The sequence below is a fragment of the Malaclemys terrapin genome, chromosome 12 (assembly GCF_027887155.1).
Source record: "Malaclemys terrapin pileata isolate rMalTer1 chromosome 12, rMalTer1.hap1, whole genome shotgun sequence".
NCBI lineage: Eukaryota > Metazoa > Chordata > Testudines > Emydidae > Malaclemys > Malaclemys terrapin.
In genome coordinates, this window is record NC_071516.1 from 32613815 (window position 1) to 32626928 (window position 13114).

The following is a 13114-nucleotide window of genomic DNA, read 5'->3' on the forward strand; positions in this document are numbered from 1 at the left end:
TTTCTTATTCCATTTCAATTGTAAGTCACGATCTCTGGGTTGACATTAACTAACTATGTGGTTATCAGGCTGTTCAATCTTTGCTTATCTAGAAAAGTTGTTTGCAAATTTAAATATTAGCAAATAAGAGATCATTTTTATTAAATGCAAAATCTATGTGAATGCAATAGCACGTGTCAAATTTAAAATAGGTCAAGAAATGCAAAAGTGAAGTTTCCCACACTCTTCCCTAACAACTGATCCATACACAATTATCAGACTTTCAGTCATTGTCTGGAATGTAGCTGAGAGGCTTATTCAATGCTGAACCAAATTGATGGTGCTGAGGAAGGGGATGGTACAATGTAAACCTCAGTGCCATCTTTGGTCACATCCATTCATATTAGCAGGGACCCTTTCCCTATTGCCAGCTTGAGCAGAGGCTTTTCCTTGAAAAGGGCCTAGGTTCTAACTCTTTGAGCTCTTACATTCAATAAATGACTCTGTCTGACTCAAGGTCATGAGTAGGTCTTCAACATAATACTCCACGTTCATAAGACAGTTTGCTGTATCTTAAAACACCCCATGTAGTTACCTAATCTTCTTAATTCACTGAAGTTTCTGATTAGAGGTGCAGTCTAAAAATATACCCTTTCCACAATAAATGAATTCAAAACCACATGCTGTTCTTCCTAAACCAGCCTTTTATCTGGTCAGTCAACCCAAAAAACGTTTCTTTCTAGGTTTTCCTGTCTCATTGTGCCTGTGAGGAAGCCTTGTGCTGGGAATCAGATCTTAAAGGTTTAGCAAAAGGCATGCATGCCAGTCAGTGTGTGTGTGTAGCATGATAAATCCAAAGAATTACTGAGATTGTTAAATAGGAAAAAAGGTTTGAAGTATGACTTGGGGTGCTAAATATGGGGTAAAAGATTTCAGTGATAAGTTAATGTACTTCATAATTGGGGGAAAACCAGACCATGACTAAAGAAGACGAATCCTCTTGGCCCAAAGACATTTGAGAAGTGAGAGAGACACTGACTAGGCCCACGTTGGTAATGTTTGTTGTCCCTCTTTGCCAAATTGATGCTAGATTAAAATCCTCGGTACTTTGCAAGCATGGCATAGAATGGGAGCATTTCATTATGTACCGTTTTGTGAGCTAGGCTCTGAAAGCTGTGCTTTACAGTAGGAATCTGTATTCGTCACTTCAGGGCAACTGTATGCTAATAATACGCTTCCACATAGTGCCTTTCAGTCAAGGACCTCAAAGCATTCACAAACATTTAAACAAACTCCACAACACGCCTGTGAAGAAGGGATGTATTATCCTCTGATTACAGGTGGAAAGGTGAGTTTGGGTTGAAGGACAACCGTGGTTTAATAGCACTGAAGAATACAATATCAAGTCAGAATTTGGTGAGGCACTGGGGGGAAATGTCATAGGATCTTTAACGATCTCAAGTGGTCAAGCCCCTGATTTTAATCTAATTACATCCTGGTGAGAGTGATTGGGCAAGATGTGTGTGCCCCCTTTTTTGACTCATTGCCATCATGTCCAGCTTTTGCTTCACAGAACCCTCAGTCAGTCTACTTTGGGGGCTTCCTAAGCTTCATGTAGAAACTGCTCGTAGCCATTATTATGACTACATGCTTCATAGCAATCACTGAATCAGGTCTCCACTCTGCGCTCCTGATACACTAGTATAACTGTTCAAATGATTTAACATGGACACCAAAGTCTTATTTGTTTGATTTGGCTTCTGGACATCAGCTTTGCAGGTCTTTTGTGCAAGGATATTTTGGGTCAAGAGTATTTAACCAAAGTTCAAGATAAACAGGTGTGGTTTGATTTCCTCAAATTAGTGCTGACACCAATATTTCAGTAATTCTTTTGCACACTGCACCACTCCCCTGCTGCATTGTGATGCAGTGAGTGACCTTGACAGGGTTTTCTTGCTTTTTTGTTTTTTAAAATAAGTAACTCATTCAACTTGTGACAAAAATTGATGTCCTTGAGGGTCTTTTTTGATTTTTAAACTGATGCAATTCCTTTCCACCAAAGTAATCTTTCATTGGAATTAGTTCTTCATGTAAATGTAAAACGAGATTTTAAAGAAGAAAATAGCTACCCATCAATCTGATGACATAAGGGTTAGAGCAGAAGCCACTGCCTTCTGTGAATTTTGGTAGTTTCATTTTTAGGAGGCCGAGCGTCCTTTATTCACTTTGAGGACTTCTTGGGCCCCACAAAATATTGGACAAAATGCAGGGATAAATATTTGCTGACATTTGGGTTATGACCTGTTCCCTACAATATTGCTAGCTGGCCACTGATGCAGTCACTGCTGACAGCCTGTGACTGCCCATTATAGCTCAAAAGAGCGTGTTTCAGAGTCGTTTGTTTCCTTCCGAGCATCTTAACAGTCTAGCAATGGTAGCCCATGTCTATACGTACAGTGCTGCAGTGACTCAGCTGTACCGGTACACAAGGCGCTCTGTGCCGATGGGAGAGAGCTCAGATACCCCATCCTGTGAGCAGGTGTGAGTTTACTGGGAAAAGAGTAAGTGGATTCTGAGGACTCACTGGGCTCATTTCCCCACCCAGATCTAAGGGAGAATGGAGTAGCTCTTTAGGTGGAGAGGATGTAAGGTTGTGAGGGGAGAACTCCCTGTCCTGTTAGCTGATCAGGTTGGTATTTCTGCAACCTCAATGCTTTAAATGTGAGCATTATCTGTTTACTTGCAAATGGTTTTAGCAGATGGGGTGATGAAAGGGATGGTAGAGAAGCTCATGGTGGAAACTGAAAGTGGCTGCAGAGTGGGGAATGCAGAGGAAACAGAAGAAGGATGGAGGAAGGAAGAGAAGTAAAGGGAAGAAATAACAGTGGTCTTAAAAGTGAGCATGCTTTTCCACTGAGTGAGGTTGAATGTGACAATAAGATACTTGATTGAACTTTTAGTTATTATTTATTATGTAAAGGCACATTTCACCCTTGATTTTTGTGCAGATTTCCCAATGACCAGTGGGAAAAGCTGCAGTGGATCAAGGGGAGTTTGTGAGATCTGAATTTAACCCTGTAGGCTATAATTACACATGTAATTTGGGCCTCTCCAAAGGATGAGTTTGACACCCTTATATAGAGTGTTCACTGAGCAGTCCTGAGAGCAGAACACTGGGAGAAGCTGATTGTGAAGAGTGCTTGTGCTGAGCTGTCTTGTGATGGTGGTAATTTTTTCTTTATAAAGCCAGACCCCCAAAAGTCAGTAAGTTTTGAAGTCTGTGGAGCATATGGAGTTTGTTTTTGAACAGGTGGGGAAAGGCACCAGTTCATAAGCATTGGTTCTCGATTGATCCACTGGAGTACTTGCATTCTGCAATTTGTAATATGCGTTGTGTGTTTTGTGCATATTAAAACCTCATACATACTGCTTTCTAATGGCTAATGTCATGTGGTGCTATAACTGATTTAGGTCTTAGCATGTTCTAAATGCCATGATCTCTTGCATTGGCTTTAGCATTGGGGAATCAGGTCTCCAGGCTGATCTAAACGTGATTAATAATTCAAATATAGATAGTCTGCTTGATACTGTGCAAAATACACAAGAAGATTGGCAGTTCCACAGAGCAGAAACCTAGCCTATCTCCAATACAGTCCGTATTACTATTTTTATGTAAACAAATCTGAAAGACTTTGGAAGATGTTGGGTACCGCATTCTTACTGCTTCTTTCCCCATATTCCAATTGAGTACCTTCTGCAGAATAAAATCATGTTTATACTTCTGAACCTACATAGAAGTAAACAATATTCAGTAGCAAAGCAGATCAATTTAGTTGGGGAGAGATCCTGATTGAAGCAAAACTTCTGCTGTGCATGTGAGTTGCATTTAATTGCCGGTTAGCTAAACGGATGAGTAGCGGTATTTCTCTGTCTCTAACCAGGATTCACTTTGAGTGTCTCTTTTACTGTCAGGTTTCAGTTAGTGATATGGATGACAGCACCAGTTCTGATTTAATAGGGGAGTTCACTTGCATCACTGCAAAGCTGCTGGAAGCGAGAGATCATGTGGTGAGCAGTGTAATTCTCCCTGATACAATACCCTTGTCCATTGTCTGCTGTTTCTTTCCTTTCAGGTACATTGTTCAGATTATGATAGTGATGGGTCACATGACTTGATAGGCAGTTTTGAAACTAACCTGTCTCAGCTGCAGAAAGCAGGTGGCAGCTCTCCGGTGAGCTTTTTCTTTTTCTTCCCCATTTTTTCAGCTGAGGGGGCCATAACTCACTGCAAAGGATTTGCAAGAGATTGTTGGATAGTCCTAGTGTAGAGCTCTGCTCCACATTCAAAAGTAATTTTATTGGTGCTATAATGTCATAAACATACATCCCAGAAAAGTAAATACATTTTGCAGCCCAAGCACCCCAAACTGTAACTCCTGGGTGCTATTGCATCTCCTCCTCCTGAAGATATTTTGGTGTCCTTTGTCTAGTTCCTGTGCCATGCTTTCATCATCTCCATTTTCCTTTGTTTCTGGAGAATCAGGCAAAAGCAGAGTAGCTTCCCCCCCTTGTTCACTCCAGCATAGCAGGAGACATACCAGGAGTGTTCTTGCTGCATAGCTGACTTATCCCTACCATCAGGAGGCCAGTTTTCTAGAGCAATAGACTTTTCTTGAAAGTCTGACTATTTTTAAAATATGGTTGTTGAAACAGAGAATGTGGCAGAGTGATTAAAATCTGTTTACTGTATGTGTGTTTAAAAATCCCATTACTTTCACTATTTTTGGAGGGGAGGGCTGGATTGAATCACATCCTTTGCACTGCTCTGGTTTAAACTCCTGAAACTCTGCTTTCTTCAGGTGAATATGTCAGTAATCGGGCTCTTATGTGCATTGCATCCTGTAGGTGGAGTTTGAATGCATTCACCCTGGGAAGAAACAAAAGAAAAAGAGCTACAAAAACTCTGGAATTGTTAGGATAAAATCCTGCAAGGTAAGCTTATGTTCCAAACTGCCAGCTTTTCTGTCCCTGCGGGAGAGGAGGTGTAACCCTGAGTATTTGTTCCTTTAGATTGAAACTGAATATTCTTTCCTGGATTACGTCATGGGAGGCTGCCAGATTAACTTCACAGTGAGTTGCTCACCTGCTTTATGTCTTTGTGACTGACAGCATAATAATTCAGAGGTTTTATATAATAGACATTTTCCTCTCTAATATCTCTCAAAGCAATTTCTTTGGTTGATTGTCATTAGCATTGCTTTGCATCTCACAGTAACTTTAATAGGCAGGGAGCTTCTTAAACTCCTCTCAGGTAATTTATTTTTAGACTAGCAGTAAACAAGCTGGTGTCTGTCCATTCCCTAGGAATAGGGTGCCAATACCTACTTGTGCCCTGTCACAGGTGCCAGTGCCTGCCTACGACTTCCAGGGAGTGGAGGGGTCCAAGAGCAGTACTGTTCATTGGTGCTGGGGAGATTTGGTGCCAGTCTGCATGTGCACAAGTGTTGGGCTAGGGGTGAGCTTCAGTTTCTGGATATAAGTGTTTTCTTTGTCTTGCTTACCTGGTGACGCTTCAGTGGCCTGCTGTTCTTATCTTCTTAATCAGGTGGGTATAGACTTCACTGGCTCCAATGGAGATCCAAAGTCACCAGATTCTCTTCACTACATCAGTCCAAATGGGATAAATGAATACCTGACTGCCATCTGGAGTGTGGGGAATGTGGTCCAGGATTATGACACGTATGTAAGAGGTTCTTTAACTCAGGGGTTCTCAAATTTTTGTACTGGTAACCCCTGTCACATAGCAAGCCTCTGAGTGTGACCCCCCCCCTTATCAATTAAAAACACTTTTTAATGTATTTAAAACCATTATAAATGCTGGAGGCAAAGCGGGGTTTAGAGTGAAGGCTGACAGCTCGCGACCTCCCCATGTAATAGCCTCACGACCCCCTGAGGGGTCCCGACCCCCAGTTTGAGAACCCCGGCTTTAACTCATTCATCCACAGGCTTCTGAAAAATGTGCATTTCTAAGTGTTGGCAGTCAAGGGCTATAGGTTAATGTATAATGCTGCTGTCAAGTGTTAATCTTTTGTTGCCGGTGACACATTTCATGCCTGAATGCCGTGCTTGTTCAAGTCTTAATTCAGTGGGAAACATGTGCTAGCCAGCTCTCTAGTTTTGATGAGCTCTGTCTGGCTTTAGTCCTCTCTTAACCTGAAATATAATTTTTTTTTTTTCAGTGGGACAGTATGTGTCCTGAGAGAGATACTGGAATTCTCAACCATCTTTCTGCAGTCCCTGTAGCCCCTTCCTTGTTGTGACCATCCCTCTGGTTAAATAGGGTTAGACAGAGGCCATTCTCTGACCAGGATTGAGTTTGATCTCTAATGATCTCTTCCACAGTTCTGGAGTAGATGAGATCACTGGGTTACTAGATCATCTAATTGTGTGCCACAATTCTGCACCACAGCATGGGCCAGGAAATGCACTCCTTGCCACAGAAGTGTGACCTTTCATCACTGAATTAGAGATGGTAGGTAGGGTGGGGATAGGCTGTGTAAGGTATTGAAAGTGCAGACAGCTAGCTTGTGTTTGATACAGTAGAAAAGAGGGAAGCAGTGGAAGGATGCAAACAGAGGTTACATAGTCAGAGCAACGGGCTAGGACAATGGTCTTTGCAGCAGCATTCTGAATGGATATCAGTGGGACAAGACTGCATTTGTCCAGGCCAGAGAGAAGGATGTGGCATTAATTGAGCTGTGGAGAGCCTGGAAAAGAGTTTTAGCTGCACGGATGGGTAGGAGAGGCTGTATCTTAGTGATATTATGCAGAAGAAATTAGCAGGATGTAGACAGCCAGGATGTGAGGACCTAGAGAGAGGTTTGAGTTGAAGATGGCATCCCAGTTATGGGCCTGAGTGACAAGAAAGATGACAGTGGTATCCACAGTTATTGAGAAAGGAGGTAGCAGGGAGGGCTTGGGGGGGGGAGATCAAGAGCTCTATTTTAGCCATGTTGAGCTTGAGCTGATGGCTAGATATCCATGGATATTTGTCCAGTTCTGTTGTCCACCCTTCAAAAGGGAGGTTGGAAAATTAGGGTGGGTTCAGAGAAGAGGCACAAGAATCAGGGCCGGCTCCAGGGTTTTGGCCGCCCCAAGCAGCCAAAAAAAAAAAAAAAAAAAAAAAGTCGTGATCACGATCTGCAGCGGCAATTCGGCGGAAGGTCCTTCGCTCCGAGCGGGAGTGAGGGACCATTCGCCGAATTGACGCCGAATAGCTGGACCTGCCGCCCCTCTCCAGAGTGGCCGCCCCAAGCACCTGCTTGCCAAGCTGGTGCCTGGAGCCGGCCCTGACAAGAATGATGTAAGGACTGAAAAACCCACCTTACAGTGAGAGACTAAAGGAGGCCAATTTATCAGGGAGAAGCTTAAGAGATGACCTGATCAATCTAAGTACCTACATGTGGAGAACTTTAATTTCTGCCAAATTAAAGCTAGACAAATTGAAACTAGAGATAAGGTGCAAATGTTTAGCAGTGAGGGTAATTAATCATTACCAAGGAATGTGATGGATTCTCCATCTCTTGAAGTCTGTAAACCAAAGCCGGGATGTCTTCATGAAAGAGGTGCTTTGCTCTAGTTCAACCAGAAGTGGTTGGGCTTGATGCAGGAACAGCTGAGTGATATTTTCTGGCTTGTGTTATGCGGACATCAGACTAGATGATCCCATGCGCCTGTGCTGATCTGCCTGTACTGGCTGGTTTTGCTGCATACTTGTATTCCTTTATACTGTGCAACTCAACTGCACTTTGGAAATGACATGCGGCTGCAGCTCTCTCTCTGTCGTTCAAAACTGGGAGTCGTTTTGGGGCTCATGAAGATGAGGAACGAATATCTCTGGATAATTGTCCGCACTTAGCTCTGTCCCTGAATGCCAGTCCTGTCCTGCAGCATCCTTGCTGTTAAGTTGTAGGCAGGCCTTATGTGAGCAGAAACTGCTGATGAGGGGTTTGGTGTTCTCCTGAATGGGGATTTGAGCTCCTCTTTTCAGTGACCCAAAGCAAGCTTTGCAGCACTGAACCCCAGCAGCATGCTTTCACAGGACCTGCACCACCTCCTGCTGATTTCACTGGGAACAGGACTGGGTCCTATGCAGCATTCACCTTCCATCAATTGAAGCAGCGATAAGGGGAGGCAGTGGGGGGTGGATATCCCAATTTTTCAGGCTTCTTATTGTTTCCCTTTCTCCTGCAGAGATAAGCTGTTTCCTGCGTTTGGGTTTGGAGCTCAGGTTCCTCCAAACTGGCAGGTAGGTTTCTCAGAATTCTGCCAGCACTTCTTGTGTGCGTGTCAGTGTTTCACTAAATGGATGTAAATGTTCTCTCTTCCAGGTGTCTCATGAGTTTGCCTTGAACTTTAACCCCAACAACCCCTATTGTCAGGGTAAGCACACATTTGTCTTTGTTAATGTTTCTTGAATAGGAGAATTGCTGGTTTAAATTGTTCAGTTTTTTATCCCCACAGAAATTGGAAATGGAACAATCGTTCGCTCTTTTTGGCAGCAGAGGTCTTAGTTTGTGGATGATTCATTCCAAATACTCTGGATTCATATGTATCACTTCTTCATCCAAGTGTTCACTAAATATTCATCCTTTTGCAAATGTGGCTTTTAAAAGTATTGAAGTTTATTTCTTTTGTTCTCAAAAGCTGTGTTGTTAAACAGTAGCTTGTCTACGATCCTCTTTTTAATTGTTGTTCTTTCATTTGAGTTGGTTTATAAAGGCCTTGGAGTTAGGACTGTCTCATTCCCTCTTTATTCAGTACCTAGCACATGCTCATTAAGTTTAAGAAACTTTAGTTTTTCTATCTTGTCTGGGGCCAGCAGAAAATTGCAAATCTGCGAGTTTCCCTGTGCGAATCCAAGTATTCGTTCCCAGAGTGAATATGGTTGCCCACTGCATGACTAGGATTTCTTTCCTTGCTACCTCAAGGTTGTCCCTTTAAGCCAGCCTTGTAGAAAGCCTTGGTCCTGCAGTTATGCAATTAAAACCAGTGTGACAGGCAGTGTGAGTGTAGCATAAATTGCAAAATGAAGCGAAATCAATAAACCAGCTTAAGTGTCCACACAAAAGTTTGTAACAGTTTCACTAAATCAATTTTTACAACTTGGTTTTAGTTAAACCAGTGCAAGTGTCATGCATAGACAAGGTCTTCAATAGTATTTCTAGCCTAGTAATGCCTAAGGACCCTAAATGGGGACATGGTTCCACTGAACTAGGCACTATACAAGCAAAGAACGCACAGTCTTTGCCCCAGAGACTTCACAGTTTAGGATTTAGACAATATGCAGTAGATTCGTAAGCAGGAAAATGCAGGAGGGAGATAACAGAAATAAATGTTTGCACAAATTGGTAGTCACAGCTGGTCACCACCACTGGGGGGAGGGATAGCTCAGTGGTTTGAGCATTGGCCTGCTAAACCCAGGGTTGTGAGTTCAATCCTTGAGGGGGCCACTTAGGGATCTGGGGCAAAAATCAGTACTTGGTCCTGCTAGTGAAGGCAGGGGGCTGGACTCGATGACCTTTCAAGGTCCCTTCCAGTTCTAGGAGATGGGATATCTCCATTAATTTATTTATTTATAATTTATTTAAGCACACACCAGCCCATCAGCCGCAAACCCTCCTTTTGTAGAGGAAACTCTCACATCAGCTGCATTATGTTAGTAGCACTAACCAGTGTCATTTCTTGGAAAATCATTTGGCAAGTACAAGATGGGAGGAGTCTGCATATACCCCGCCACTTCTCTGCAGGTTCCCACTGGCCATGCTGACTACCACTTTGGGCATGCACTGCCGCCTTGCTGCTGCTGTGTAATCAGTCCAATATGATTTTCTGTATGCACCTTAAATGTGACTGGTTATTGTAACATGCCAGAAGGATAATGCTCATAAAACAATTAGCAAGATAGGTAAAATGTTAAGGCTTTTCTGGTAATTCAGACCTTTTTGTTGCATAGGAATCCAAGGAATTGTGGATGCTTATCGCCAGGCACTGCCTCAGGTCCGACTCTATGGGCCAACAAATTTCTCTCCTATTATAAACCATGTGGCAAGGTTTGCGTCTCAGTCAGCACAGCAAGGAACGGCTGCTGTAAGTCCATATTTATCGGTACAGACCTGCATTCTCGATCTTTCCACTTTCCCTGGATGTGATCGAATGGAATCGCAAAGAGATTTCTCCTTCCCTGCTTGGACTCCTCTAATCTGGTTCCCCCAACTTGCTCAGATCTCTGGTATTTCACTCAGCCTGTGGTGGCCAGGTGACCTTTACTCCACCTTGTAATGTCTTGGTGAAACACTGGCTCTGTGCTTACTGCTGAATAGGGTGGGGTGCAATGGTTGGCGCTTGATGGAGGTGACATCTAGTTGTTAGAGGGCGGTAGGGGAGCCCAGGCCCTCCCGCTCTACTGGGCTCTGGCCCAGGCCTTGTGAGGGTTGCCAAGGTCAGGTACCCAGGAGCACCTTAACACAGTCCTACCTGGGCCACTTCCTACCCCTTCACGCTATAGTTCAAGCTTTTTCAGTCTGTAACCAAGGTAAGGTAGAACAAACAGTGCGTTTAGTCAGTCTGGGGTCTAGTGGATCGGTTCCTCTCTTTGCAGAGGAGCAACTTCCATGTTCTTCCTCAGTAGCTCCAGGAGCAGGTTCTTCTCCCTGCTCCCTTCTGAGCTATCTGGGTGTCTTTTAGGCCCCACTTCCACCTGTTGCATGCTCTGTAGGTGAGGCTGGATGGGGTGTCTGGGTCCAGAGTTGTTCCTTAACCCTACTCCTACTACTGGGTTTATACACTCTGTCACAAGGGGTCAGTGTGAACTACCTCCCTTCTTGGTGCAGTTCCAATGAATTGAAGTAATTGAGTAACCTTCCCTGGAGGGGATGCAGGTTGGCATGTGATGCACAAAATGAGACAAGTATCAGAGGGGTAGCCGTGTTAGTCTGAATCTGTAAAAAGCAACAGAGGGTCCTGTGGCACCTTTGAGACTAACAGAAGTATTGGGAGCATAAGCTTTCGTGGGTAAGAACCTCACTTCTTCAGATGCAAAATGAGACAGTAAGGAGTCCTTTAAAAGTTTTCAACCCCTTCTAGTGCACCGGAAGATTAGGGTTGGAAGAGACCTCAGGAGGTCATCTAGTGCAACCCCCTGCTCAAAGCAGGACCAACCCCAGTTAAATCATCCCAGCCAGGGCTTTGTCAGGCCGGGCCTTAAAAACCTCTAAGGATGGAGATTCCACCACCTCCCTAGGTAATCCATTCCAGTGCTTCACCACCCTCCTAGTGAAATAGTTTTTTCTAATATCCAACCTAGACCTCCCCCACTGCAACTTGAGACCATTGTTCCTATACTTTCCCAAACAGAGAAGAGACTGGTGTAACCACCAAGGGCATGTCCAGGTCCTTCCATGATGATGAGCAGAGTTGCTCGATTAGCATGATTGTGTGCACCAATTTGTAATTGTGCATGTCAGTGGCTAATTACATCACTGCATATGTGAATCCGGCTCACAGTTGCACACACGCTGCATTTGTATGCCTAGCTTGTTTAAAAATCAGACCATTAACTTGTACATTTTCATTTATTCAATTTGAAAACTAAGTCTCACCAACACAAAAGCCTTTTGTTGTCTGATAAAATTACTTGCTCTTCTTAGAGTGTTTGCTCGTGTCCATTATTCCATTGTAGGTGTGTGTGCTTGCACCAGGGCCGGAAGTTTTTCCCTCAGTGGTATCCATAGGGGACCGGCTCTGGCACCCTCTGGTGTCCTCTTGGGTGTAAAGTCACTTTCAAGTTAATTTCTTTATCCTTTGTAACAATACCACCAGCAAGGAAAACAGCATCAAATAGCAGGTTCTGCAGCCAATATGCTTGCTTCAATGGTACTTTGTTGTTCCCTAGTACTTACTGTCCAAAGATCTTAACATTTTTTATAAACTTAATTAAACTAAGCCTCTCAATCTCCCCTTCCCCTTTAAAACTAGGTCCAGATGATGAAAATCTGAGTTGCAGAGGGAGAAGTGACTAGCCCAGGGTCACACATATATATTGTGTGACAAAACTGGGAATAGAATTTCATTCAATCCTGTGCCTTATCCACAACACCAGCTGCTTTCACTGCCTCGAAGATGCGATAGCTAAGGCAGGCTTCTTTTGCATGCGGTTTGACGTTAAACTCGCTGATTGCCTGATTTAATGTTTTGCAGCAATACTACGTACTACTGATCATCACAGATGGTGAGATCACTGATCTGGATCAAACCAGGCAAGCTATTGTTAATGCCTCCAAACTGCCTATGTCTGTTATTATCGTTGGAGTTGGCGATGCTGATTTCAAAGCCATGGAATTCCTGGATGGGGATGACGGCGTATTAAAGTCCTTGACAGGGGAGCCAGCTGCACGAGACATTGTACAGTTTGTGCCTTTCAGACAGTTCCTCAATGTAAGTTATCTTTTATTTGACACAATTGTCACAGGTTTGATCTGAGAGAAGAGTGTTTCTGTAGAGAATCTGTTAACTATTTAATTAGTGTATGAAGCCAGTGAGCTGTCTGCGAGGAAGTGTCGCCCAAAATTGCTCTGGAGACTGTTCCTTAGAGAACTGAGAGATGTTTCCTGCCCATCAGAAGCTGAGCACTCCCAGCTTGTTGGGTTGAGGAGCAAGAGACTAAGTGGAGGTACTTCCATTCAACCAGGGACGTAGCATGTTGCCTCTGCTATGTTCTCAGCCTCCAGGAGATCAGAAGACTGAGCGCAGTATCTCCCCTGGAATGTGAGTTAAGTTGCTGTCACCTCACTAGGTCTGTCCTCTTTGCCTCCATAATCTCGGTGGCACAGGAATGAGGCATCCAGCAGGGCGGAGCATGTTACCACCTCAGCCCTGCCTGCCTGGCACCCTTCACCTCTGGATTAGCCCGTCAGTTACTGGGAAGGCTGGCTCCTCTTGGGCCATGCCCCCGCAGGGATTTTTACCAGTTGTACCCATGTAGTTCTATTGGTAGGACACCCCCTTTGGACTCTCCTGTTGTGGTGTAAGAGTGGCTGCTGCTTTTTGTGACTGATTTCTTACTGATTTTCAAAAA

General features: G+C 43.8%; 1 protein-coding gene across 5 annotated transcripts in view; it reads left to right on the forward strand.

Moving 5' to 3' along the window:
• The window catches only part of CPNE1 (copine 1), an 89581-nt gene that overhangs the window by 73338 nt on the left and 3129 nt on the right, over positions 1–13114 (forward strand). For 4 of the 5 annotated variants that reach the window (XM_054045505.1, XM_054045506.1, XM_054045508.1 and 1 more), the window contains 8 exons: positions 4113–4211; positions 4885–4971; positions 5050–5109; positions 5585–5718; positions 8233–8287; positions 8370–8421; positions 9995–10128; positions 12238–12474. In XM_054045505.1, coding sequence (XP_053901480.1) covers positions 4113–4211; positions 4885–4971; positions 5050–5109; positions 5585–5718; positions 8233–8287; positions 8370–8421; positions 9995–10128; positions 12238–12474 — 858 coding nt within the window. Of the gene's footprint in view, positions 1–3951; positions 4048–4112; positions 4212–4884; positions 4972–5049; positions 5110–5584; positions 5719–8232; positions 8288–8369; positions 8422–9994; positions 10129–12237; positions 12475–13114 lie in introns of all 5 variants that reach the window. The other variant, XM_054045509.1, reaches the window with a different exon arrangement.